At 43.4% G+C, this 26,084-nt stretch overlaps 7 protein-coding genes across 7 annotated transcripts; 2 read left to right on the forward strand and 5 right to left on the reverse strand.

The window, feature by feature from the left end:
* Positions 1–11,912: 11,912 nt before the first annotated feature.
* C7974DRAFT_402374 (S-adenosyl-L-methionine-dependent methyltransferase) lies at positions 11,913–13,542 on the reverse strand. Its single transcript, XM_046142695.1, has 6 exons — positions 13,396–13,542; positions 13,326–13,339; positions 13,255–13,274; positions 13,083–13,192; positions 12,687–13,018; positions 11,913–12,637 (listed from the first exon to the last, which is right to left on the reverse strand). The coding sequence occupies exons 1-6, from the start codon at positions 13,473–13,475 to the stop codon at positions 12,159–12,161; spliced, it is 1,035 nt and encodes a 344-aa protein (XP_045993550.1). The 5' UTR covers positions 13,476–13,542; the 3' UTR covers positions 11,913–12,158.
* Positions 13,543–13,563: 21 nt separating this feature from the next.
* C7974DRAFT_51499 (uncharacterized protein) lies at positions 13,564–16,050 on the reverse strand. The gene is made up of 5 exons (XM_046146771.1): positions 15,483–16,050; positions 14,616–15,436; positions 14,451–14,568; positions 14,122–14,402; positions 13,564–14,070 (listed from the first exon to the last, which is right to left on the reverse strand). The coding sequence occupies exons 1-5, from the start codon at positions 15,914–15,916 to the stop codon at positions 14,021–14,023; spliced, it is 1,704 nt and encodes a 567-aa protein (XP_045993551.1). The 5' UTR covers positions 15,917–16,050; the 3' UTR covers positions 13,564–14,020.
* Positions 16,051–16,760: 710 nt separating this feature from the next.
* C7974DRAFT_402379 (uncharacterized protein) lies at positions 16,761–17,841 on the reverse strand. The gene is made up of 3 exons (XM_046142696.1): positions 17,783–17,841; positions 17,607–17,729; positions 16,761–17,557 (listed from the first exon to the last, which is right to left on the reverse strand). Exons 1-3 carry the CDS (start codon positions 17,811–17,813, stop codon positions 17,001–17,003), a joined length of 711 nt encoding a protein of 236 aa, XP_045993552.1. The 5' UTR covers positions 17,814–17,841; the 3' UTR covers positions 16,761–17,000.
* Positions 17,830–19,873, forward strand: C7974DRAFT_51547 (caib/baif family protein-like protein). The gene is made up of 3 exons (XM_046146772.1): positions 17,830–18,167; positions 18,221–18,252; positions 18,450–19,873. Exons 1-3 carry the CDS (start codon positions 17,982–17,984, stop codon positions 19,579–19,581), a joined length of 1,350 nt encoding a protein of 449 aa, XP_045993553.1. The 5' UTR covers positions 17,830–17,981; the 3' UTR covers positions 19,582–19,873.
* C7974DRAFT_51494 (uncharacterized protein) lies at positions 19,677–21,377 on the reverse strand. Its single transcript, XM_046146770.1, has 3 exons — positions 20,761–21,377; positions 20,322–20,714; positions 19,677–20,272 (listed from the first exon to the last, which is right to left on the reverse strand). The coding sequence occupies exons 1-3, from the start codon at positions 21,304–21,306 to the stop codon at positions 19,772–19,774; spliced, it is 1,440 nt and encodes a 479-aa protein (XP_045993554.1). The 5' UTR covers positions 21,307–21,377; the 3' UTR covers positions 19,677–19,771.
* A 93-nt stretch (positions 21,378–21,470) lies between these two features.
* Positions 21,471–24,007, reverse strand: C7974DRAFT_402385 (Brf1-like TBP-binding domain-containing protein). Its single transcript, XM_046142697.1, has one exon. The coding sequence runs from the start codon at positions 23,896–23,898 to the stop codon at positions 21,700–21,702; it is 2,199 nt and encodes a 732-aa protein (XP_045993555.1). The 5' UTR covers positions 23,899–24,007; the 3' UTR covers positions 21,471–21,699.
* Positions 24,008–24,444: 437 nt separating this feature from the next.
* Positions 24,445–25,563, forward strand: C7974DRAFT_402387 (uncharacterized protein). Its single transcript, XM_046142698.1, has 3 exons — positions 24,445–24,793; positions 25,136–25,197; positions 25,248–25,563. The coding sequence occupies exons 1-3, from the start codon at positions 24,714–24,716 to the stop codon at positions 25,493–25,495; spliced, it is 390 nt and encodes a 129-aa protein (XP_045993556.1). The 5' UTR covers positions 24,445–24,713; the 3' UTR covers positions 25,496–25,563.
* Positions 25,564–26,084: the final 521 nt, after the last annotated feature.

The following is a 26,084-nucleotide window of genomic DNA, read 5'->3' on the forward strand; positions in this document are numbered from 1 at the left end:
TAAACAAGGGCCTAGGGTGTTAACTTATCTTAATTAATTATTTTAATTAAAGCTAGTGCTATAAGATTAGCTAAGATAGTCTTATTAATCTAGTCTTAGAGATTACTTAGCTTAGCAGCCTTTCTAGACTACTAGCTAGTCTAGACCTTATATTAATTAACTTGCTTAGCATAATTAATCCTGCTAATTATAGTAGTTAAGATTATTATTTCTAAGGCGCTTGCTAAGCTACCTAATAGAGTACCTGCAGATTCTTTAAAATCTAGGTAGATTAGCTCCTGTTAATTAATAGGGGGTATAGTTTTGCTATCTAGGTTAATCTAATCCTATATTACCTTGTCTTAAGCGTGTAGCTTAAGCTAAGTGTACTAGTATAGCTAGTCTAATCTGCTCCTAAGAAGGATCTAACTAGTTAAGATTATTTCTTCTATAATTAGAAGAGTTAGAGAGAATTAGAGTAGATTTCTAGTCTATTTAATTAATTTAGTTACTTAGAGTACGCAGAAAGAATTACCTTATAGCTCTAGCAAACTAGGCTTATAACTATTATTAATTATAGATTATAAGTAACTAAATTAATTAATAGACTAGAATAAATAATTAAGTAAATTAATTAGGTTCTCTATCTTCTCTAAGGTGTTGCAACTACTTAAATATATACCTTGTTTAGAGCTTAATTAGGCTAAAATACTAAGCTAATTAGAGATTACTATACCCTAGACTTATTATGCAGTTAAGGTAATTAAGGTTATATAATCTAAACCTTCTCTGCAATCTTAGAGAGTTATTAATTAGTAACTTACTGCGATATATTATTATATATATAGTAATAAGCTTCTTACTCTATCTACCTTACTCTATTATAAAGTTAAATAAGAGCTTAAGGATCTTATTATACCTATAACTTGCTTCTAGATATATTATAGAGTACTATCCTCTTATATTATTATCTACTAGCTTGTTATACTTCTAGTTTTAGAGTTAGTAGCTTAATTAGGTTACTATGAAGTAGTTTTCCTATTAGTTTAAGCTTATTACTAGTAGTATAGTGCTTAGCTTAGTCCCTATTATTCTATAAGTAGGAATTAGAATAATAGGTAATCTAGCCTATATTAGTTAGCTAACTTAGCAATATATTAGATTACGTGCCTAAGATTCTACTAGTATACTCTCTTCTATAGTTAAGTGCACTTTCTATAAGCTACTAGTATAATCTCCCTTTATAGTTAGAGCTTCTCTACCTATACTAAGCTACTTAGGCTCTAGTATTTAGCTAGAGGTAAGTAAGCCTATTTTATATCCTATATAGATCTCTGATAATTTACTAGCTAAGCTTATTATATATATAGATTCTACTTTAATAGCTTACTTATTACTAGATTTCTAGCTATCTAGTAATTTAGTTCCCTATAGAGCTTCTCTACCTCTAAGCTATTACTTAGTAGGTAATATATTAAGTAATAGATCTTACTCTATATTAATAGGAAGCTTAATTACTTCTCCTATATTAACTATATTACTAGGTTTATAGAGGATATTAAAAAGTACTACTACCTTCTCTACTATAATTACTATAGACTTATTACTCTTATTATAATAGAGCTCCTTATTAAAAGTTATATAATATATTATAATTACCTAGTTTAGTTTAGAAACCTATATATAGTATATATTAGACGCTTAGTAACTAATAAGGTATCTAATATAGCTTCTAGTAGTTACTTTAAAGCTTTTTTTATTTCTACTAGCTACTTATTTCTTATTTAATAGATATGCTTAGTAGCTATAGGTATAAATTCTACTCTAATTAGGTTTTAGATCTACTATTATGCCTCTAAGCTACTTAGGTTTATACTATCTAAAATATATTCTAAACTAGTAATTAAGCTACTTATTAAGGCTATATAGATTATTTATATATATTAGGTATATATTATATAGCTAGGTAGCTACCTTTATAACTTCTAGCTAGAGCTTTTTAGGTAGGTTTACCCTACTTAATATTTTAATTAATTTTATAATTAACTTCTAACCTACTTATTTAAGTCTACTACTTAGTTAATATATATATAGAGGCTTATATTTAATATTAATGCCTTTTTTAAGCATCTAGTACTTATACTTAGTACTCTCTCTCTATAGAAGTATTACTATATTATTATCTTATATAATCTTATAGATACTTGTAAAGTTTTTAAGATAACTTAGAATAATCTTTACTCTAGTAGATTCCTAGCTAGGTATAGCGCTTAGGTAATCACGCTATAAAACCTCCTAACTCTAAGGAGTATTTTCCTGTGCTTACCAAGCCTATAGCTCTACTAGTTCTAGAGATATTAACTGTTCTATTCTTAGTAGTATAGAGAAGCTTCTAGAATAAGCTTATAAATATATACTACTATTATTAGTAGGGATTGCGTGTATAGACGCGTAATCTGCTTAGAAATCTTGTTAGTATATTACTAATAAGAATACTCTAGTATTGTCTAGAATATTCTACTTAGTAATATAGTAGGGAGGAAGAAAGTATAAGTACTCCTATTCCCCCTATGTTATCCTGCACCTAGCAACTAAGAGTTTAAGCTATATATACTATTATATATCTTTATTATCTACTCTTTTTTATATCTTTATTATCTCTTTAGGCTATACGCTTCCCTATTAGGAAATTACTAGTCTAGTAAGTCTAGGTCTACTAGACTAGGGAGAAAGTAGACTAGTTCTCCCTCTACTTTCTTTACAATACTAAGCTTATATTAGGTATATACCTAGCTTATAAAGTTATAGAGTAACTAGAGAAGCTCTATAAGTATCTTACCTTATAGGCAAAATATAAAGAGCTTCCTACTATAGTACATCTTAATTACTAAGATCTATAGTTTAATATTTTATCTTATTAGTATATTAAACAAATTCTAGCTAATTTTCTAAAATAGTTACCTAGGTTTTTTATACTTCCTATAGGAGATAACCTACTTAGTATATATTATTATATAATACTTATAATCTTTCTAGGTAATACTACTAATATATACTCTATATACTTATTTTATAAGTGCCTAGAGTACTTCTAGTTCTAGGTAACCTACTTATATATACTAAAGCTCTAAGGTTAAGCTTCTTAGTATAGAGGTATATAATTATTTAATAAGTATTATAGTACTTAAGAGAGGTAGTAAGTAAAATAATAGTAGCTTATATTTAAAGAAAGTAAGGTTATATATATACTATAGAGTAGTATATATAATACTCTTTCTAAGGTTAGTTATAAAACCTATATAGAGTATTATATTAAGACCTAAGTACTAGAAGCTTATATTATTTAATCAAGCTTCTAAGATTACATTAATATAGAAACCTTCTACTATAATAATATTAGTTAAGAGTAGGTCCTCTATAAATAGGCTATACTTTCTATGAAGAGTATTCTTAAATAATTAATTACCTTAGCTACTAATAGAGCATATAGTTATACCTACTTCTATAGTTATATTTACCTTAGCTAGATAGAAACTACTAGGTATAAGAAACTTTAAGCTATTTACTAGGTATATTACTACTCTATTATCTAGGATTATACTATCTAATAATAAGTAAGTATTAAAGTCTATAAGGTTATATATACTAGAAGGCTCTAAGTATATTACTAGAAGTAAGCTACTTATTAGCTTATATATTAACTTTAGATTAATTAATATAGTATATATATTGCTAGGAAACTTAGTATATAAAGCTACTAACTTAGTGTTTAGCTATATATTTCTAGATATTATAGCTATACTTAGCACTATTTAGCTAAGATACTTAATTACTTTCTTTATTTCTTTATACTTATAGTACTTAAGCTTCTAGAGTATTTCTAAATAGTACTTTTCTAATAGTTTAATTAGAGAAGAGAATAAGCCTCTAATAGCTATCTTAAGTGCTTAGCAATTTATAGGTTTCTATCTATAAGTCTTACCTTTTACTTTATAAAAGTAGGTATAACCTAGAGTAGATTATAAGCTATTAGTAGGTAGCTAAGAAGCTCTATTTATATTAGATTAGTTACTAAATATAGTAAATACTCTAGGACTATCTTTTCCTAATCTTACTATATACTTATATATTAAAGTATTAAATACTTAGCTAACCTAATTAACATTAAGAGAATTATGCCTTAAGATAGAGTCTAAGATAATTCTTTAGTATATTATTTAACCCTAGTTAGGTATAATCTTATAAAATATTATATTTAAGAAATCTTAGATAGCAAGCTCCCTCTTAATATTAGAAAGCTTATATAATTTTAATTATAAATATAGGAATATCTATTTCTAGTACTAGTCTTAGGGAGCTACTTATCCTTAATAAGTAGCTCTTAGGTATATATAATACTTAGTATATACTTAGTTAAGTATACTAACTCTAGTAGAAGCAAGCTTCTTATATAAGGCTTATATAAGTAATTAGAGCATTATAGAGTTTAAAGTAATAAGTTATATTATTACTAATAATATAATTGCTAGGGTAATAGTTATATTAATCTAATTCTATAGTTTCTAGAGGCACTCTACTTTACTTACCTACTTGCTTAATTCTACCTTTAAAATAGTAAGCTACTAGTTATATATAGCCTAATTAATAAGTTTAGTTAGTATAGCTATTAGTAGTATTAGAGGTAGAGGTATTAATATTAGTAGATTATCTAATATACCTCTAACCTACTTAGTTTAGGCTAAATAGGAGGTTTATAACCTTAATACTCTAGTTAATATACTATTTAGTAACGGTATAAGGGAAATTAAGTATATAAGAGGCATATAAGGTGCTCTATTACTTATACTTAGGGTATTAGGGGTATCTAGGTTAATAAGCTTCTAGAGATCTTTAAGCTATATATATTAAGTTAGTTATATATACTAGTTTAGCTAGTCTATATATAACTTAAGCTAGTATACTCTACTAAGGATTTAAGTATTTCTACCTATAGTAATAAGCTTATCTATAATAAGGGAGAATAGAAAGAAGAAGAATAATTAAAGTAGCTAAATATAAGCTTATAAGCTTAGCTAAGAGTATATAGAGAGATTACTATTCTCTTATAAAAGCTAGGCTTATAACTATAATTAAGTAGGTAAGCCTATATTTAGGTAATCTATTTAATAGACTACTATCCTCTATACTATAGAATAATACTTATATTAAATATAAAGGAAAATTCTATAGGTTATATAACCTTGTCTAATTAAGCTTCTACTATAGCCTAAGCAGCTCTATATTAGTTAATTAGCCTCTATAGGCCTAAGCCTCCTATACTACTCTAGGTGCTTAATTAGTAGTTATATAATCAAGCTACCTAATAGTAGTCTAATACTTAATTCTGCAATAGTATATATATAAATAAAAGGTAGTAAAGGTAGAGATAGTATTAGAAAAATCTAAAGAGAGAAATTAAGGGAATATAAATAAGGTAAATATATATTCTACTATACTATAGAAGTTCTACTCTTTATAGACTTCTTATAAAGCCTACTAAACTTTAAAAGAGTTATTAAATTAGTATCTAAAGCCTAAGTACTTCTAGATAAGGTCTCTAGCTAGAGACTTAGTAGTATATATAAGGAATTCTACTTATCCTTAATATATTAGTAGTTCTTACTATTAGCCTTTATATAATAAAGGGTATTAAATATCTAGGTAGCTAGATTTATATAGGTACTATTAAATAGATAGGGCTTCTTAGTCTATTAGTCTAGGTTTTCTAAGTACTAATCTAAGGCTAATAAGTATTTATAGGCACCTATAAGTATAGAGTATAAAGACTTAATTTTAGAAAGAACTTAATTAGCTAGCTTAGAGGTGCAAGATTTATCTAAGATACTATTTTAGTAGTTTCTATATTTAAGAATTTAGAGAGTAGTAGTTAACTATATAAACTCTTCTTCTTTTAGATAGCCTAAGACCTTATATTTAGAAGATAGTAAGAAGTTATAGAGTTTAGAGTTAGCCTTATTTTTCTTAACTATAGCCTCCTATTAGGTATTCTATACTATCTATTAATATAAAGTACTACTAAAGGGGCTATACTACTAAAAGTGCTACTTTATCTTAGCACTATAAATACTATATATAATATATGCAATTACTTACTCCCCTCTTATATACCTATATATAATATACTTATATTAGATATAGAATCTTCTTCTATATCTTTCTAGTATATATGCATATTATGTCTAGTCTTCCTATAGTTACTATAGTGCTATTAACCTAGTTAGGCTCTTTTATATCTACTACTAATATATACTCTTTTTAATACTATATAAGCTATAGCTGTGCTTTTAGCTATAAAGGCTACTGCTTTACTATACTCTATTATATTACTATACTAGATCTACTTTCTTTTCTAGGTTTTATGCTTAGTAAGTACTACTAATTACTCTTCTAGCTTATAGATGCAAGCTGCTTATATAATATTCTTATATAGTATAAGCTTACTACCTTTTATAAGCTATATAAACTTCTTTCTTACTACTTCTAGTAATTATATAATAGCTTACCTTATAAGCTTTACCTATAACCTAAATTTATATAAATTACTTAGTATTTAGGATTGCTATAGTGTTTCTAGTAGGGGTGCTAGTAGTAGTGTATAAATCTAAATATCTAGTTAATCTAAGATATACTACCTATTAATAGGCATAAGCCCTAAAGCCTTAAAGGCCTTCTTATAGTTCTTATATATAAACATATTAAAAAACGCGTCTCTAAAGGCTAGAAGGAAGCCTTCTTTATTAATATAGAAGACATATTTAGATGCTAAGTCTTATATATATTAAGAGTACTTTAGTTTTAATAGTAAGAAACATACTATATTAAGTAACTAGAGGATATATAATAAGTAAGTAGGCATAAAAAGGGTAAGAATTATATTTTCTAGGTAGTAGTTCTTAAAATCCTAGTTAAGGTAGCTCTTATAGCTATCTAAAATAAGTAGCCTATATAACCCCTTCTAATGCGCCTTTATATACTAGTTAAAGTACTTTAACTACTTAAGACTAAGTATATTATTTATCTATCTATTATCTAAGACTAAGATCTTCTAGTTATATAGTATATTAGTCTCCTTATACTAGGTAGAGATATATATATACCCTTTATAGATAATAAAGGGTAGAGTAGTATACCTAGTAGTATAGATACTTTAGATTACTATTACCTACTTCTAATTGCCTAGCTAAACTAGCTATAGTCTTTTACATCTCTCTAAACCTATAATAACCTTTATTAAGCTAATAACTCCTATCTAGAAGCTAGTCTTATTAAAGTTATAGATGTTATTATCCTAGACTCTATACTTATCTTTTATATCTTATATAAGCTTAAACTAGGCATTAATAACCCCTAGGTCCTCTTAAAGTATTCTTTAATAATCTTTTACTTAGTTAAAAGCTATTTTAAGCTCCTATATACGTATAATAAGTTACTCTACCTAGTTCTTTCTAATAGGTGTCCTACTATATATAGCTAGGAGTTTATCTATAATATCTACTACCTTAGGTAGTATAGGTATAAATCCTTATAAGTTAAGCTTAATTATATATTATATAATTAATTACTCTTTAGTTATAGAGAGCTTCTAGCTATTTAGTAGAGCCTTTTATTAAAATCTAATATTTTAAAGTCTTCTTAAGAGCTGCTAATAACGTATATTATAGGCTATAGTAGCATATTATATACTTTAAAACTATCCTTTAGTATATACCTAAAGAGCAAGAGTAATTCTACCTTCTTATTAAGTTAATTCCTATTTGCATTATTCTTGCATATTATATTATATAAGAAAGTTATAATGCTAAGATAAAGTAGCCCCTTTAATAGTATAGCCCCTTTAGTAGTGCTTTATATTAAAGCTAATTATATACTACTAAAAGAGTATTAAAGTTAGTAAGTATAGACTTATACCTATATAATAGTTTCTAGTAATAGCACTTCTTCTCCTTTAGAGATTTAGTAAATCCTTTAGCCTTTTTATAGAACTTTTTTAAATTATTAATAGCCTTATTAAGTATATTATTCTAGCAAAGTAGTAGGCTAAGGCTAATTAATATAACTACTTAAGTAGACACCCCCTTAAGTGCCTTTATTATAGCTATAGGCTCTAGAAACTTTAACTTATTAAGGCTAGGAATAGTTTATAGGTAAGCTTACTTTTTACTAGAATTAACTACCTAATTAAGGAATTCTAGAATATTAAGATAGAGAATAGTTAATAAGTAGAGAAAGGTTTCTAGAAGTTTAGTAGAGTGCTAACTTTCCCTATATAGTAGTATAGTAGGGGCTAGCCTACTATAGGTTAGCTAAGAGAAGGGGTTATCTAGAGGATAGTAGATAGTACTAGTATTAGGGTAAAGGTTTTAGTAAAAGGATTTAGAGTTAATAAGTAGAATAGTAAGGGAAGTAAGGAAGGTAATAATAGTACCTAAGCTATCTAGATAGAGAGATTTAATAGGGAAAGAGACTAAGGTGTTTTCCTTAAAGGCTTATCTAGAAGGGGGGTTAGGTTTAATAGTAGCTAGCTTAGAGACCTTATATTAGAGAGTGCGCTTCTTATAAAGGCTAGCTATTAAAGACTATATGTCTTTATCTTAATTATAGCTAGATATAGCTAGATTAAGAGGAAAGTGTTATAGAAGTTAGTAGAAGATAGGTAAAAGTTAGTAGAAGATAGCTAGTAGAAGTAATAGTATAGTTAAAGAAAAGAGAAAGAAAGAAGAAAGGAGGTAAATAGGCATACCTAGAAGCTAGATAGAGACTAAAGAAAGTTTATTAGTTAGTAAATAAAAAATATTTACTTACTCTAAACTAACTTATATATTTTAAAAAGTTCTAGATAGTAAGTAATTACATTTATAAGGTGATTCTACTTATATAAATAGAAAAAGAAGAGAGAATAAAAAGAGTTTAGCTAACTAAACTACCTCTTTAAACCTATAGAAGGAAGCTAGAAGCTTTCTAAACTAGCTATAGGCTTTAAGAAGTAGCTAGTACTCTAGGCTATAAGCTAAATAGTTAGTACCTTATACTTATACTAAAGCTAAGAAGTATAGAGGTAGCTTATACTTAGGCTAGAGCTCTTATACTATATATAATAGAGTAAGGGAAAGTAAAAGAAAGTAAGTAATATAGACTAATACTTAATAAAGAGTTAGCTACTATAACTAATTCTTAAGTATATACCTTAGTAGCTATAGCTAACTATAACTAATAACTAAGGTAGAAGCCTAAAGAAAGTAAATTTTTTACTTTATTTAGTCTACTATTATATAAGGTAGACTTTATAGGTATAAAAGAAGTAATCTAATAGTAAAAGAGATAGGTAGCTAAACTAATAAAAGAGTAGATGCTAGCTAAAAGTAGGGCTAGAAGCAGCTTAATATAAATATAAGTAAGAGAGAAGTAAAGAGAAGGCTTGCTTAAGCAAGCTAAAACTAAATAATAAGCTAGTTCTCCTTTACTAACAACTAAGCTTATAGATTAAGCTAGGCCCTTATATAAGGCAGACTTTATAGGCACAAAAGAAGCAATCTAATAGCAAAAGAGATAGGTAGCTAAACTAACAAAATAGCAGACGCTAGCTAAAAGTAGGGCTAGAGGCAGCTTAATATAAATATAAGTAAGAGAGAAGCAAAGGGAAGGCTTGCTTAAGTAAGCTAAAACTAAATAACAAGCTAGTTCTCCTTTACTAACAACTAAGCTTGTAGATCAAGCTAGGCAACAACCTACTAGGCCTGGGTTGAACCTGCCACAACCTACTAGTCCTAGGCCTCAACCTACTAGTCCCTGACATCCTCGTACCAAACAAGGGGGGGTCCGCACATTTTTACAGGCACCGATAATCTAAAGACGTTGGTCAATAACAAGACCTCTTGCGTCTTTGCGATGGAGTGCGTGGACACAGACGTTGACGAGTTAGGCATGTGCAGTATGCACACCACGCGACTTACTTCGATAGTGGAAGCGAGCCCAAGGCTAGAAGAAATCTTCCCCATGGCGAACACGATGCTATCTGGTCGACAATGGCGCGTACCCAACGGGAAAACGGCTTCCACGTTCTGTAAGACTCTAAGGACGATCCATACACACGACCCGACAAGGATGTTCTGCATGGATTTCGAAGGTATTCCAAACACAAGACCAGACCTCGCCGCCATACCAATGCAAGTTGCCGTCGCCAACGCTGGGACTTCTGAGTCTTATATGGGATACATTGAATACGGACGCAGGCAGCCGATCAACCTTGCAACAGAGCTAAAGGACAACAACACCATTGCGTGGAAGGAAGGCTGGACCGAACAGAAAATCCAGAAACACATTGGCTTCTTCACAAAGTAGGAATCACGAGCCAAAGGCCGTGCCCGACCAGCATCCGCCCACCTCAGTGATCTCAACGACATAGGCTTTCAAGAGAAGGATGCTGTTGCTGTCTACTGGGGTTCATCCAAGCTGGATAAGTCATCCCTAGGCCGAATAGTCAGGGGCGTGGACGATCTCGTTGCCGACTGCGACACTACAACGTTAGAATGTGACGTGATCGACTTGAGCGGTTTTGTGCGACTCGGTCTCGGTCTCAATCAATGGTCGCTGGGGCTGGTATTCAAAGCAAACTTCCTGCAGTCGACGCAGTAAGTTCTGGATTTCCACGAGGCACTGTTCGATACAAAGGCCCTAGTGGAAATTCTACTCCGAGTACGCAATGACACAGCAAAAGCTATGGGATCGCGTCAAGGGTACAGTGGGTGACTCGGTTGACGACTCGATGGTTGACTGACACAAAATTGTTGATGGCGATGTCTCTTGTGCCGCCCTGGCTCCACGAAGACGAGAACGTTAACGATACGCGGCGAGGATAGGTGTTTGCAACAGGCGCAGCAATAGCTACCATGCTCGACAACTGAATGCTGGGATGTGGCCTCACGCGGTTCTTACCCTCAACGACGCAATGTTGCGTCTGAAACCTCACGTAGGTCCAGTCTCTCCCCGTAGAGATGCCAATGAAAGGTAGGTGGACTAGCCCAAATGCTGCGATAGTCTCCACAGTCCTCTTTCTGGTTCGTTCGACATCAAACACTTGTTCGTAGCCAACTCTGCCAACCTCATACCGGCTCCGAGCATTGTAGTTTGCGAGCGTGATAGATGGACCAAACATAAGGCAACAACCGTGATGTTCAACTCACTCAGATGAGACAGCTCACACGACTCAGTAGAAGTCATGAAGCCATAGAAATATCTAATCCCGTATTTCCGATAACGGCCATTCCACATTCTCAACGAGGAGCGCAAACCTAACGCGCGGTCTACCCGTAACGCTCCTACGCATTCCGTAGCTCCCGATATCCGAATATTTTTGAGGACACAGTGTCGCCGTGCAGGCGAGATCTTGCAACGTTTGAGAAGCAAGGAGGAACGGCTTGAGCACTTTGTTGGTATTTCGGGGTCCAGTTTCTTTGTGATAACAGTGCCGAATGGCATGTGCTACGCCTCATGCGAATGAGAATCAATGCTTCATGGTGTGCTTGCGCTATGTGTGTAAACTGAAGTTGTAGTTGCGTCCGAGGCTCTGTATGTGAAGGTTGTAGAGAGAGAGAGGCGACTTGCAGTAGTTGGTCTTGTTATGCATTGACTTGGCTACTGCGAGGAATGATAGAAGCGCGCAGACGCACTGCGCCGAGAGGGACACTACACACATTACAGCTTAATCAGAGAGGATGAGTAAGACAAAACGATATGTGGATATCCTCTAATGGCCTGCAGGCCAAAGCTTTCGACGAGTTGAGGCTGCTGCTGCATGTGAGCCTCATCGCAGCACGGGTCTCCCTCAATACTACTTCACCACTACTTCACATGCACACGAGCGACTGGAACGAATATTGAAGTCTTGTAGGGGAGGAATTCCCAATCGTAAATTTGGTCCCTTCTTCGTAAGTCGTGACGATGCTACCCTAGAATACTTTTCCCAAAACCAAAACCCCGTCCAACGCCTGGCCTCTTATCAAGGGTCTATATGAGGTTCAATCAAATGCATATGCCGCATGCTCCGCGCATGCTGCCGCGGCACTCTCGCGGATGAAAACAGAACATCTTACTCGCTCGCTCGCTCAGCCGTCGCAGAATACTTAGCACATCTTGTACGTGCCAGAGCCCTCGGCTTGCCTGTCCATGTCGTTTGCGTGCAGCTTGTAGTCGACAGTGATATCGAGATCACGGTGGTTCTGGTCGCTGGGCCTGTTCTCAAGGGTGCCGGAGATGGTCTCGCCCTCCTCGACGGTCAGGACGTCCTTGAGGTAGAAGACGGTCTGCTTCCAGTGGGTGTACTTTGTGTGGGGGCCGGTAGAGAACTTGATGGGCTTGTGGCAGCACGCGAATTCGATGTCGAACCACGCGATCAGGGCGTGGACGAAGTCGTTGCGGCGGACCTTGAGCTCGTATGGCAGCTTGAAGGAAAGGTCCTCGACGGTGCACTTGTAGAGATCGAGTGTGATGACGGCGGAGGGGTCGGTGACAACAGCCTTGATGTCGACGGTGTCGACGAGGGGCTCGGTCAGGGCGGTGTGCTTGAGGGGGGTGTAGTCGAAGCCCCAGACGTTGTCCCAGACTAACTCGTTAGTATGTGGTTATCTGCCTTTGCGCGGAGATCCACTTACATCCGATCTTCTCCTCCTTGTAGTCACCGTCCTCGATACCAGCAACGTAGATGGTAGCCTTGTCGGGGAAGATGAGGCCGTCCTTGACCAGGTACTTGTCCCTGGCGTACAGAACGGTGTCCAACATGGATTCGTAGAGCAAGAAGTAGCCCATCCACTCCGAGATAATGATGTCGACCTTGTCGTAGGGGAGAACGACCTCCTCCATCTTGCCCTGGAGCAGGGTGATCTTGTCGGACAGACCGTTCACGGCAACGATCTCCTTGGCCTTTCCAATGATGGTCGACATATCGACACCAATAACGTGCTTCGCGCCAGCCTTAGCAGCGAACCTGTGTTCTATATCAGCATCTGCTCGTGTGATGTGCGTGGGGGTGGATCGCTGGGCGTGCGTACATGGAGAGGATACCGGTACCGCAGCCAACATCAAGGACAACCTTGTCCTTGAAGAGGTGGGGGTTCTGGTAGATCGAGTCGCGGTAGCTTCTTGTGCGAACCTCATCTTTCTAAACTGCGGTCAGCCTTTGCGTCTCGTCTTACTCGAGGCGCGGGATCAGGTGGGGCGTACCAGCATTTCCTCGTGGATGCCTTCACGCGCATATTAGTAGAATTCAGACGTGGAAGAAGCGCGCGACGAACCATGGTGGTTATAGCTGTTAAGCAAAGTTAGCAGGTGCCTCAAGCTATGCTGGCCTGGTGGTCTTCATACCTGTTGAAGTAATGCGCCTCGGTGTGAGGGAGCGCGGAGATGCCTTCCTTGCCGGCGGGGGCAGAAGCGTTGTTTGCCATTTTTACAAAGTGAGAGCGTGGAAAAAGTGAATGTGAGGAATGGAAGGAGATTCGCGGAACTTGTAATGTACGCGCCGTGGTGCAGGATGGATAATTTCTACGCTAGCCTTTAACCCTGCCCCACCAGGAAAGCCCTACGACGTACCCTAGTCTTGAACCGGCTATGACAAGAACATGCCTCAGAAAACTGAGCCGCGGCGAAAAGCTAAGTGCAATTTGTCGAGGAGTAGCTCCGTGGTTTTGCCACAGGCACTGTCCATATTACAGGACCCTCAAGTACACGCGAAGTCAACAGAAGCTCAGTTTTGACTATGCAAGCCGTTACCAATACACGCATTTCAGCAGCGCCTACGTGAGAGAGGGGTATCCTGCAAATGCCAGAAACTGCCCTCCCAAAATCATCATGAAGTCGTCAAATCGTCAGTCGTCAATGTCGTTTGCTGAAAATTGCACCGAGTGCGCCCAATGTCACCATTGCGGTCAAACGCGGCGGCACGTCACACCACGCATCTGCCTGAGAGTATCTCCAACAATTTTTGACCGGCTTATCGTCGCACGCGAATATGATGGAAGGTGTCCATAAAATCTCTCGCATCTGCGACACAAGTCAGTAGTCTTATTCCTAGGAAAAAGCAAACGTGCATACCTTCGGGCGCCGAAAAGCTGAGCTGATATCTTCCGCTGGGCCCCTTTGGCAATTTGTAGCCCTCGCAGAACACGTATGGATGCAGTTGTCTAAAAACAACTGTCGTGGAACCCACTCTCTTCATCCAACTCCTGTCCCCGACGAACTGCGTGACGAAGGCAGTCCAGATGGGTACTGCCTTCAATGGACCGCGCCGCGGAGTCGCCTCGAAGCGAACAACACCAGAGTCGGTATCGCGGTAAACGCGGAGGTGATGAAGGAATTGAGTGTCCGAGATTTCACTGTGCTTCGAGTTAGCTTAGGTGCCTACAAGGTGTCAGACGACTCACCTGCTAAACTCCATTCGCTCCTTGTTCTCTGGGTCGAACATGTCTTCGAGACCATCAGCCATGCGGGTCTGATCTTGGTGTTTCATAGCAACGGCGGTGTTGTAGAACAGCACCATTCCTTCCGCATGTCAGTTTTGCCCAAAGGGTGGTTCAATGCAAACGTACGTTCATAAAGAGGGAAGCGTAGACGGGCCCATAGATCGAGCCCTCCGTCCTTTCGGTTGACGCGGCATAGCTGCAGACAGGAGTCCTTTCGAATTATCTTGAGCCCGGTCAGTGGGAAGCAGTACCTCATACGTGTTCCATCGGCATCCATGGTGAGAAACAGGATGCGAGCTCGAAGATCTTCGTATCTGCAATACAGGCGCAGCCAAACATTAGTAGCTTCTAACGGCAGCTCAAGGACTTTCTCGAATCCGTCATCACCCAACATCTCAATGACCCGTGGCTCGTCTCGGCCTAGACATTCAGTGATGTCGCCTAACGTCTGGAACGGAGTAGAAGTATGCCGTCCGTCAAATATACGCATTGCCCAGTGGGCGACTGGACCTCCCGAGTCGGTAGAGTGGGACGACATGCCTTGAGAGGAGGCAGACGAGAAGGTAGGTGAGGTCGGTACAGAAGGTGCAGCTGGAGGAACGAACATTGGAAAACCTCCTATGCCGCCGTACGCGTGAGGAGCTGGCTTAGAAGCAGCAGCTGGAGGCATGAATGGAACTTCTCCAATGCCACCGTATACCTGGGACTTTGGTCGCTGGGTGCGGGGTGGTAGAGCTGGTGGGGCAGGTACATGGCTGTAAGCTGGATACGATGAGAAGCTCTGAATGTTCGGTCGTGGGTTGCGAGGTGGCTTCGGTCCAGGTGTTTTGGAGGGAGCATGGGTGGGTAGCGACAGTCTACTGAAATAAGACTGGATGGGCTCCTGCTGCTTCAACAGCTTCTTCAGGCGGACTTGGATTCTATCGATTTCTTCCCCTGGGTCATCACTATACATCGTCAGTCATGCCCACGTACATGGCTCGCGAGACATACCCTTTCAGCTCATCATACATTCCCTGCAAATAGGTGCGATAATACTCCAACCGGATGGGTAGAGAGATACCCTGAGCTTTGAAATCGGCAAGTGCATCCACCCACATATCAGCATACTGCGGGGTACCCGGAAATGCGCCAGGAAGCCGGCCTTTTCTTTTGGTGTTTTTGAAGATGTCACGAATGTCATCCAAAGTGTAACCCAGGCTTGGAAGACATACTTCCAGATCTTTCACGATCCGGCCTGCAGCTCTACCGTACCGGGACGGTTCGAGCGCTTCCTGCAGCGTGTGCAGACCACTCGATATGGCGTACAGTTCAGCTATGTCGCCAGTTAAGTCTTTCCGGTATTGTGGAATTTCGCTGACGAAAAGGGCAAGGCCTGTTGCCGTATCTTCGGCTTCTTTGCTGTAGTCCGCCAACCGCCAGTCCATGTTGTCACGTAGATCGCGTGACGAGAGATTTGGAGCCGAAAAGAAGCGTCGCTAGTGGCGCACGATTTGGAGACCAACAGAGCAATTGGGGGAGGTATTTGAATGAGGCGACAGGGCTGAACAGGAAATCTTGAGGTGCACTGGCGTTGCGGGCCTTGATCAGGACCGACCGGTGTTTGACGTGTTCAGGTATGCAGCAACGGCTGCAGGCCGCGAAGGAAGCCAATCGTGGACGCCGAAGCTTGTTACCTGCAGCTCTCCCTTCTCTTTATTTCTCGATCTGCCCCTCAACTATTCTGGCCCCCGGGCCTACCTCCACGATTGCATGCGCCCTCTGAAGTTCAGGAGGCTTGTGACACGAAGATGTAGGCAACGAAGCGTTGAGTGCTTGCGATGCGATTAAGTGAGGATAGCCAGCGGCTCTTGTCAGGTGACATGTAATACTAATTGCTTTGTGCATGTAAATCTGAACCGGTGCGACGCGTTTGAGGTTACGCGAGTGCTGCAGCCGATGACATCGTTTTGGAAATGCGTTGCCAATGTTGTCAGATGCCCCAAAAGGCCTTTCTGCCTGGCCGCGCTCCACTGCATGCCGAACCTAGTGCTGCAGTGTCAGCAAGATCAGGTCAGTATTCTTGATCAAAAGCTGGCCGGCAACGGCGGTCAAGATCCACTGCCGTCTAATATGTAGATGCACGACGTGGACAGCTGTCAACCGGTCGTCAACTGCAAGTTGAGGTCTGTTCATGCACAAGCTAGGCAGCAGCCGTGGGTGGAACGAGACTCAACTACAGCAGGGGCAAGACACACGAGGATAGTTACAGACAAGATCTTAAATGATAGATGGAGAAGTCAGTCATTTGAGCTGGCCACAGGCGTTGTATATATATGTAGTCCTTTGGAGCAAGCTAAGCCTCACTCTCTCTGCGCCACCATGCCGTTATGCCGGTTTCAGCGTCATCCAACCACCCTCGATATCACTTATAAGGCACCTGTTTTGATTCGAGGAAATGCGATCTATTGGGTATGGGTTATGGAAGGTTATGCGGGGGCCGTGTTGGGGTCCTCCCACATGTCGATCGTCTCACTTCCCCAGAGCCTTTAGCCTCTCGTCGACAAGCTTCGAGACCATCTTCTCCAAGATTGCAAACTCGCCCTTGGCACCGTCTTCAAAGTATCCGGCTACGCTCTTCTCCACGTACTTGCCGACCTGGTCTACTTCGACATTGACATCCTCGCCGACCTTCTTGCTTGCCGTGACCACCTTCTCCTGTGTGTATGCAATGAGCATGACCTCCCAGAACCCCTCAGGGCCATCCTCGACCTTCGTGACCGTCAAGCTCGCTCCGTCTATTGTCACATAGCCCTTCTCGACGATGTAGCGCAGCACAGCGGGGTCGCGCGGCTTGAAGCGGAACGTGAGGGCGTTGCCGTCAGGCGTCACAGACTGGATCGTCGCGATTGTGTCGACATGGCCCTGGACGAAGTGGCCGCCCATGCGAGTGTGCGCCGACACAGCGCGCTCAAGGTTGACCTTCGAGCCCTGCTTCAGCGCGCCCAGGTTCGTGCGGCGGAGCGTCTCGGGCGCGCATCCGATCTTGAACGACGTCTTGTCGAACTCGGTGACTGTCAGACACGTTCCTGCATCACATCAGCATTGCATCTCGGCCGCAAATAGCTGCTGTTGTACCATTGACGCTGATGCTGTCACCCAAGTGGCAGTCACCCAAGATGTCCTCGCAGTCCGAAATAGTCAATGACGTGCCACCGCCTCCGGACGCCGTCTGGTCGAGCTGCTCGAGCGCAGCGACAGCTAGCCATGATCAGCTGAGCCGCGCAGTACAAAGAGGTAGAGCGCGGGCTTACTGCCGATTGTTTCTACAAGCCCGGTAAACATTGTGGTGGTGCGGGTTTGCTATTGGAGAGGGAGAGTGTGGCGGGGTACGCCTGAGCTGTACGAATGCTAGATGCCTCGGACTTTCGGGTACCTGTGGGGAGCCCTACGGTGCCTGTTTTGGGAACCATTGCAATTACACTCTTTAAGTGCATATAGGTATTGCGCATCATGTCTCGAATCGTATCTCAAGGCGCAAGGGCGTTATTGCAATGTTCTGTTCGACAGACTGCTGCTTCCAGCAACATGAATTGGTCCTTGAGGAAACTCGCAACGGCCGCGGCGGCAAGTGGAGATGCAGCCAACCTGCCACTGGCCGGTATCAAGGTGCTCGATATGACAAGAGTATTGGCTGGAGTACGTTCGAATGACCTAAGAGTCACAATTCCAGCTTTGCTGACTCTCATTAGCCATACTGCACGCAGATTCTCGGAGATCTTGGGTACGACGATCCCTATATCAGAGTTGACAACAAACATATATTTGATGGCAACGCACCAGGTAGTTCTGTGACAACCTCCACAGGCCTTTTTCTATTTCGTTCGCCATCAAATACATGTTTGTAGCCAACACTGCCCTTCATAGATGTCTGATAGCCGAGGTTGGCAGACATGAGAACAATCAATTGACTTGAAATAGTGCAGACGTGATCAAGATTGAACATCCAACGAGAGGAGACGACACTCGAGCATGGGGCCCTCCATACGCTCAGTACACCAACGGCGACGAAGGGCCCGGTGAAAGCGCATACTACCTCGGCGTAAATCGCAACAAGCGCTCAATAGGCCTCTCCTTCCAGCACCCAGCTGGCGTCGACATCCTCCACCGCCTTGTCAAAGAATGCGACGTCCTTGTAGAAAACTACCTGCCCGGCTCCCTCGCCAAATACGCCATGGACTACGATACCGTCTCCAAACTCAACCCCCAGCTCATCTACGCCTCCATCACCGGCTACGGCCAGACAGGTCCCTACCGCAACCGCGCCGGCTACGACGTCATGGTCGAAGCCGAAATGGGCCTCATGCACATCACCGGCTCGCGCGACGGGCCCCCCGTCAAAGTCGGCGTCGCCGTCACAGACCTCACCACGGGGCTCTACACCTCCAACTCAGTCATGGCAGCGCTGCTCGGCCGTGCCCGCACAGGAAAGGGCCAGCACATCGACGTGGCGCTGAGCGACTGCCAGGTCGCCACGCTGGCCAACATCGCGTCGTCGTGCCTGATCAGCGGTAAGAAGGACTCGGGACGCTGGGGCACCGCGCATCCCAGTATCGTGCCGTACAAGGCATTCAAGACGGCTGACGGGGACATTCTGCTTGGTGGCGGGAACGACAGACTGTATGGCGTGCTGTGCAACAAGCTGGGCAAGCCGGAGTGGATCACTGACGCGCGGTTCGAGACGAATGCGGTGCGCGTCAAGCATCGGGAGACGCTGGAGGAGCTGATTGAGAGCGAGACGCGGCAGAAGAGCACGCAGGAGTGGCTTGAGATTCTGGAGGGCTGCGGGATGCCGTATGCAGCGATTAATGATGTGCAGGATACTCTGAATCACGAGCATGTGCTGGCGAGGGATATGGTCAAGGAGGTTGAGCATCCTGCGTGTGGGACGATTAAGATGGTGAACACACCAGTTAAGTGGAGCGATTCGAAGCCGGGGATTAGGATGCCGCCTCCAACATTGGGCCAGCATACGGATGAGATTTTGGGACAAACACTAGGAATGAGCAAGGATGAGGTTGAAGGACTGAAGAGGGAAGGTGTTGTCGCGTAGATGCGAGACTCGACGTGTATTCGTGCGTATAGTGTGGTTGTTGAACATCTGTAACGATACAAGCTCAATCAACGAGCTTTTCCAGCTCATCTGTGTCCATTTCGCTGAGCTCACCATCATCGTAGTCGGTCATCTCCTTTCTCTGGGATACATCCCTTTTGTTTGGTTCCTGCTTCTGTGCATCGGCCGCCTAAGCCTTGCTGTCCAGCGTGCCATCAGCGCCCAACCCACTCCCATCGCCCTTCCATCCATGGCTGAACACCTCAAAATTGTCGTCCACTAACCACTGCAAATCCTCACTTTCAGGTCTCAAGGTTCTTGCCAGCCCTTGGCCCGCTTTTGGGTAGTGTGTTGGTGGGTCGGTATCGTATCCGTCATCTTCCTCATACCGATTACCCGCCATGTCTAATGTCACCCTCGGCTGAGCGCGCATCCCCATCTCTCGCAACACCTGTGCTTCAGAGGAGGACGCAGTGGTGTTCGGCGTGTGAACGAGAGGGGTTGCGGTCGACACGATCGGTGGTATTGCGGCGGTTATAGCTGGGGGCTGTGACTGAGATGCAGTTGACGGATTCGGGAGGTGATCAGCAATGTTGGGAGGAAATACAGGAAGCTCCGGATGTCGTATTGTGGCATGTAGTAAAAGAGAGACGAGTTGAGGCTGTGGGAGAGTGGAAAGGTACGCGCGTTTCTGTACGCCATTTAGTGGGGATGCACAGCACTGGGCTGATCAGACGTACCTCGTCTATCGACAAATCCTCTGCAGCTACAAGGTGCTCTGTTCCCTGGACCACGCTCTCTCTCGAACGCGCGCAAGGTCCACACAACCATTCTTTCTCCAATACTGTGACTACCTCATTACTAATGGGTGGATTGTGACAGTACTGATGATACGCCGTACTACATGAATCGCAGAATACTATTCTGTTTTGTGACGGGTCTGTATCTCGTTGGCATGTCTTGCATTTTGCGGCTAGCATGGTCTTTGTCGATTTCCTCCGCTTGACGCCTGGTGTTGGCTCTGGTATCACTGGAACGAATGCGATGGGCCTGTTGACACTGCGCCCGGACTTTGTCCGCGTAGGCTGTGGTGTGTACGTTTCTGACACGTCGGAGTCGTCGTCGTCATCGTTCTGCATACTGTCAGACATGCTTTTGCGAGCAGCCCTTCGTACTCACGTCACTCTCCTCTTCCGCGCTGTCAGAGCGCTTTCTCTTACCTCCACGGCCTCCTCTCCCGCCTCGAGCCCGTCCCCGACCTCGAACCTTCCCTTTTGCTGACCCACGGCCCGACATTGGTGTTGCTCCTGCTGGTGTTGCCCCTACTTCCGTCTTCAATGGAGTACCGGCTTTTCCTCCTCTGACCCTCTTGCTTACAGTCGGCGCTGGCGGCGGTGTTGATAGCTTGTCGCTTGTAGCGTAGTTCTGCATAATTTCGGCCTTCTTCGCTTCAAACGCAGCCGAAGTTGAAGCATGCCCGGATTTGCCTTGCTGCAGTCTTTCCAAGATCGCAGCTGTTGAGGCTGAAAACTGATGGAAGCTAGGTCCAGCATTGCCATTCGATGGGAACTTGTTCATCTGTACTGACCATGCGGGAGCGTTCGAGCTGGGCGGGGTTGGTTGTTGCGGTGTTGCGGAGGTGGTGGTGTTAGCTGATGCATTCGTCAAGTGTGACGCGTTATTGACATCGAGCGCATGCGCCTTCCCAGGGTCTGAAGGATCCATGTTCTAGGAGCTTTACTCGCGATTGCTATCGAACTGATATCAATGGTTCATTTTGCTCGAAATGAGCGTTGTGTAAGAGCAATGGCCGGCGCATATTCGACAACTGGAGCTCGCCTTGCGTGCACGGACTGTCGATCATTGGAAGCCGCGAGCCGCGGCGTCATGTCGTCTCCTAGCCCTATGTTAATCCCGTCTGGGAACTTTGCATTGGGCGTCGTATTAAAGAGAAGATACACAAACTCCATTGAATATGCTACGCTTACGCTTCGAAGCGGGGTATCTAAACCGATGCAATCCCCAATACAAACGCCGTCCTAGGCTCTGACACCAGGACTGTACAATGTTCAAGTGCTTATTACCGTCACCCAGACCACATCTTGAGCTCTTCAATGTTCAGTAATCGTCGTAGTTGTCGTCGCCAAATCCTTCATCCTCATCGTCTCTGTACTGCGCTGGATCATCAAACTCTTCTTCTTCCGGTGCCTCCACCACATACTCTTCTTGTTCTTCTTGTTCCTCTTCCTCTTCTTCCGCAGGCTTATTAACGGGCGCGTGCGCAAGTGGAGTGGTAGTCTGGCTTGGTATAGGACTCGCACCCAGCCCACTACCCGATGGCGTGCTTGCAGCATCTGTGTTTCCACCGGGAAACAGCTCCTTGAGCCTATCGTAGTTGATATGGTTACTGAACCCCTTGGCGCGCTTTTTCAACATCTTGTGCGCAGCGTCAGCCGCACTGGCAGCAGGCTGACCTTCAAGCACGCTGCCATCCCCCATCTGGTGGTGTTTGCGTTTCTGCTTCGGTTTCTTTGGTTTGTCCAGAGCAGCCTCCAGCTCTGCTGCCAATAGCTTAGCTTGTTGTTCGCGCAGCCAGTCCTCGTTTTGTGTAAGCCAGACGCGCTCCTTTAGACGGACTTCGATGGGGTTAAGGATGCAATTGGCAACATCTGGGTCGTCTTCAAACTCGTCCTCGCCTATGTCGGGTAAAGTGCTGACGTTACGATTTGGTGTGAGGGTATCGGCAAGTTCTTTTGCGGTGAGGCCAGTGCGTCTGAGAACTTCGTGATTGTCGTTGTCGGTGAATTCTGTGAAAACCTTTTCCCAGTTTTGAACTTCTTCGTTGATTTCTGCTTCAATCTCTTGCTCGATGTCAAGATCCTCTTCGGAAACATGGACTGGTTCGCGTTTCTTGGGCGGGCGGCCACGCTTCTTGGGAATGACGAAATTTTCATCCAAAGGATCGTCGCCGTTTCCTTCACCAAAAGCACTTCCGATCGCATCTACGATGCCATCTTCATTGCCCTCGTTCAGTGCGTCAACGTCCAATGACCCTTGGGGTGTCTGCTGTGTCGGATCTGGAGTCTGCAACTGAGCTGTGGCGTTTTCAGATACTGCATTGCTTGCCTTGCTTCTCTTACTGGCCCTCGTTGGCGCGGTGCTCGGGCCAGCTTCGGTTTCCATTGTCTCCAGCTCCTCCGCACTGATCCCCTCAGCCTGGGAGGCCTGTCTCTCTTTCCTCTTTGCCTTGTTCTCTTCTCGCTCCGCTCGCCTCCAGATAGATGGAGGCAGAGTTTGGACCTTCATTCTATGGCCGACTTCGCGAAACTGGCTTACTGTCAAAGCTGAGCTGGGTGTTCTCTTATATTCGTACAGTCGCTGATTTACTGTGGAGTCGGCGACTTTGACCACGTATACAACCTCTCGTACAGAGCGACGGAAGTTGTTCATGCGGGCAGCAAGAATGATGCAGGCGCCACACAGTCCTGCAGGCTGTCGACCTTGTACCATCCAATCCCGACTCATGCGCTTGAGTAATTTGCAAGCGTCATCTGCGACTTTGTGCGATGCTTCGTCGAATTCGAGCTTGCGGCAGTACTTCAGCATGAGTGGCTCGATCTCTTGCACTGCCTTGTTACCTATAAGTTGCGCAGGGTCTTCTTCTCGTAGTTTCTTCAGAAACTGCTTGTATGTGTCTCCCAGCTGCCAGACGTTGACTTGCACTTTCTCGGCCAGATCCATCAGCATCAGCGTGTTCTCCGGTTGTCTCCGAGCTGCCATGTACAGAGCAACAGCTGCAACATTGCGGATGCGCCGGCCTTGGACGAAGTTATGGTTGGAAGCGAGCTTGTACCATCCGATAGCCTGATCCTCAACTGCTTGCCGGATCTTCAGTGCATGTGCAAGCTTCTGGATCTCGCTCCTTCCGTTCATCTCGGCTTGCTCTCTACTCCCCATACCTCCAAGACCCCGCATCGTTCCACCCATAGAGTTGGCGTGTCGCTGATTCTCTCCGATGAAGCCACCTTCGACTATGGCCGCTCCGCCGGCTGTTTCACCAAAGGTAATCTCGGCGACGATGTGGCTCTCTTCAATGACCTGGCCGCAGTTGTAGCAGATCGATCCTCCCTCGTCGGCATCGCTGACATTCGGATCGTCGCAGCATTTCGGGCGTTCGGGTTTCGAGGCTCGTACTGGCGCGGGTTGTGCCTTCCGTTTTGTTTCTGCAGACTGGTAGATGTATCCGGTGCCCGCTGCCTTCGAAGGGTTGATCGAGCCGAGGCGTGGCGCCTTCGGCCGCGCAACAGCGGCAGGCATGGTGTTGTGTATTGACGTTCTTGCCAAAATCAAAAATCGCAGTGCGTCGTGTCGAGTCAACGAGGTGAAGAGTAGAGTCAAAAGTTTATGCAGGACGCCGCGAACGACGGTTCAGCGCTCGGAGATCCAATCGTGCGGGGCGGGCTTTTAGCGTGCCCCACTGAGCCCTACACCTCGCGCCTTGAGCAGCTGAGGGCTGACACCTCGATCTCGATCGGATGTGGAACTGTAGGCTGATAAGCCAGAATCAGTATCTATGCGTCTGATCATGACCACGTCGAGTGTCGCTGGGACTTCTAAATGAACTCCACAGATGTATACGGACCGGGTTCACACGCCATGTCACCGCATAGTTAGCTGAGGGCTGGCGCACCATTCAAGCCATGAGAGGACTGGCTGTTCTCAAGTCGACTGTGCGATCAACGACCGTGCTCACTATTGCTGTATCGTCTTGTGAGCAGTGCAGCCAAAGGACAGTGCGATGACTGGCTTGCATGGTGGTAGAGTTGGTGTCCCTTGAAGTGGTACCTTGCAGCAAACACCGCAAGCAGTTTGCGGCAGGGAACTCGAACCCTTCTTCCGGCTCGCTCGAGAGCTTGCGGGTGCCATGAGCGCCCCAAACTATTGGCTGGACTCAATTCCAATCTTAGCACAGAGCGGCTTCCCCTTGCCTGGTTTCCCAGCCATCCGCCTAAAAGTACGTAGCTTATCCCGTCCCCGCTCCTTGAGCTCGGGACGCGCAGCTCGCCCTTCGACTCAGCTTCATCTCACCACAACAACCCATCTTGACCTATTTCTCAACACCATCACACAAAATGTCTACCCGCAAGAGGAAGCAGGATGCCGAGGAGGAGCTCGTCGCTCTGCCTTCGGACGAGTCTGAAGAGGAAGAAGAGTAAGCGTGCCCTTTCTTTGACGTCATGCAATTGCAACTTCCGAGTCGTCATTTTGCGGTTCCAGCTTTATCTTTGTCGCCTCTCGTTGCTCTATCGAACAGATGTTCTTGAGTACCATAGTCGAGCTTCATTGTCGCGGCGCAATGGTCTGAAGAGACTCCCGCATTCGGCACCACAAGCTGACGCGTTGTCACGCAATCGCGAAAGCCAAGTAATTGCGAGCGCAAGACACATGTTTGACAAACTCTCAAAACAGCGATTGCTCTGTTTGGGACGGCGTTGCCAGCAAAGACTTCGTCTATACACGCGACAAGCACCAGGCTGACATCAGTGTTTTCTAGATATCAAGAGTCTGAGGGCTCGGACTTTGGCGGAGAAGACGACTCTGATGCGTTGGAACCTCGTAAGATCCGGTTCTCAGGTTGGATAGTGCGATACTGACATTTGGCTCAGCCCCAAAGAAAAAAGCCAAGCGCCCCGCCAAGGACGACGAAGATGAAGACGACGAGGAGGAAGATGAATTAGATGATGACGAAGATGCTGCATCCGACGTTCCTGAAGACGAGGATAATGACGATGACGAAGATGCTGGTGACAAGTCGAAGAAGCCCGCAGGCGCTGAGCCGGACCGCAACGTCAAGACAACAAAGAAGGACGAGGCTGTTCCTGTTGTTGACGACGATGACGAGGACGACGAGTAGACCTTGGTTCAGAACCCTGAGTGTCGAAGTTCCGAGTAGCTATGAAATGAAATGTTGTGTCTCAATTACGTACATTCTACACATTCCCATGGGACCTCTTCCTTGCTTCGTACACTTGAGTCTATTTTCTCACTTCCGCACTTGTTCCTGACACTGCTATTAGGACTCGATAGTGATTACTCTTCTTACTACTTCGGAATTCTAGCTCCGTCATTCCATCAATGCCATCGTACATGTTGCAAAACAACATCGCGAAACCCTCGGATTCACAAGACAATGATTAATCGCCAGCAAAAGCGTATTGTAATAAGAAGCGCAGGATACAAAGCACGTTCTGATCATGTGTTCTCTTAACAGAAAGGCCTGGACATTTTCTGATCCAAAGTCGTGGTTCATCACTGCGGTAACTCGAGTTACTGTTACCGATCTTACAGCTGTTGAGCCTGCAAATCGAATGCACGAATCTGAGCCAAATGGACCAGCCGTTAGTGACAAGATGTTTATCAATGCACTTGTTGGACTGCAAATGTCCACAGAACTGATGGGATCAAGTGCAAAGATCAAGGATCTCGACACTTCTACTGCAACA

The sequence above is a fragment of the Boeremia exigua genome, assembly GCF_020726555.1.
Source record: "Boeremia exigua strain MPI-SDFR-AT-0100 chromosome Unknown C7974scaffold_11, whole genome shotgun sequence".
Taxonomy (NCBI): domain Eukaryota; kingdom Fungi; phylum Ascomycota; class Dothideomycetes; order Pleosporales; family Didymellaceae; genus Boeremia; species Boeremia exigua.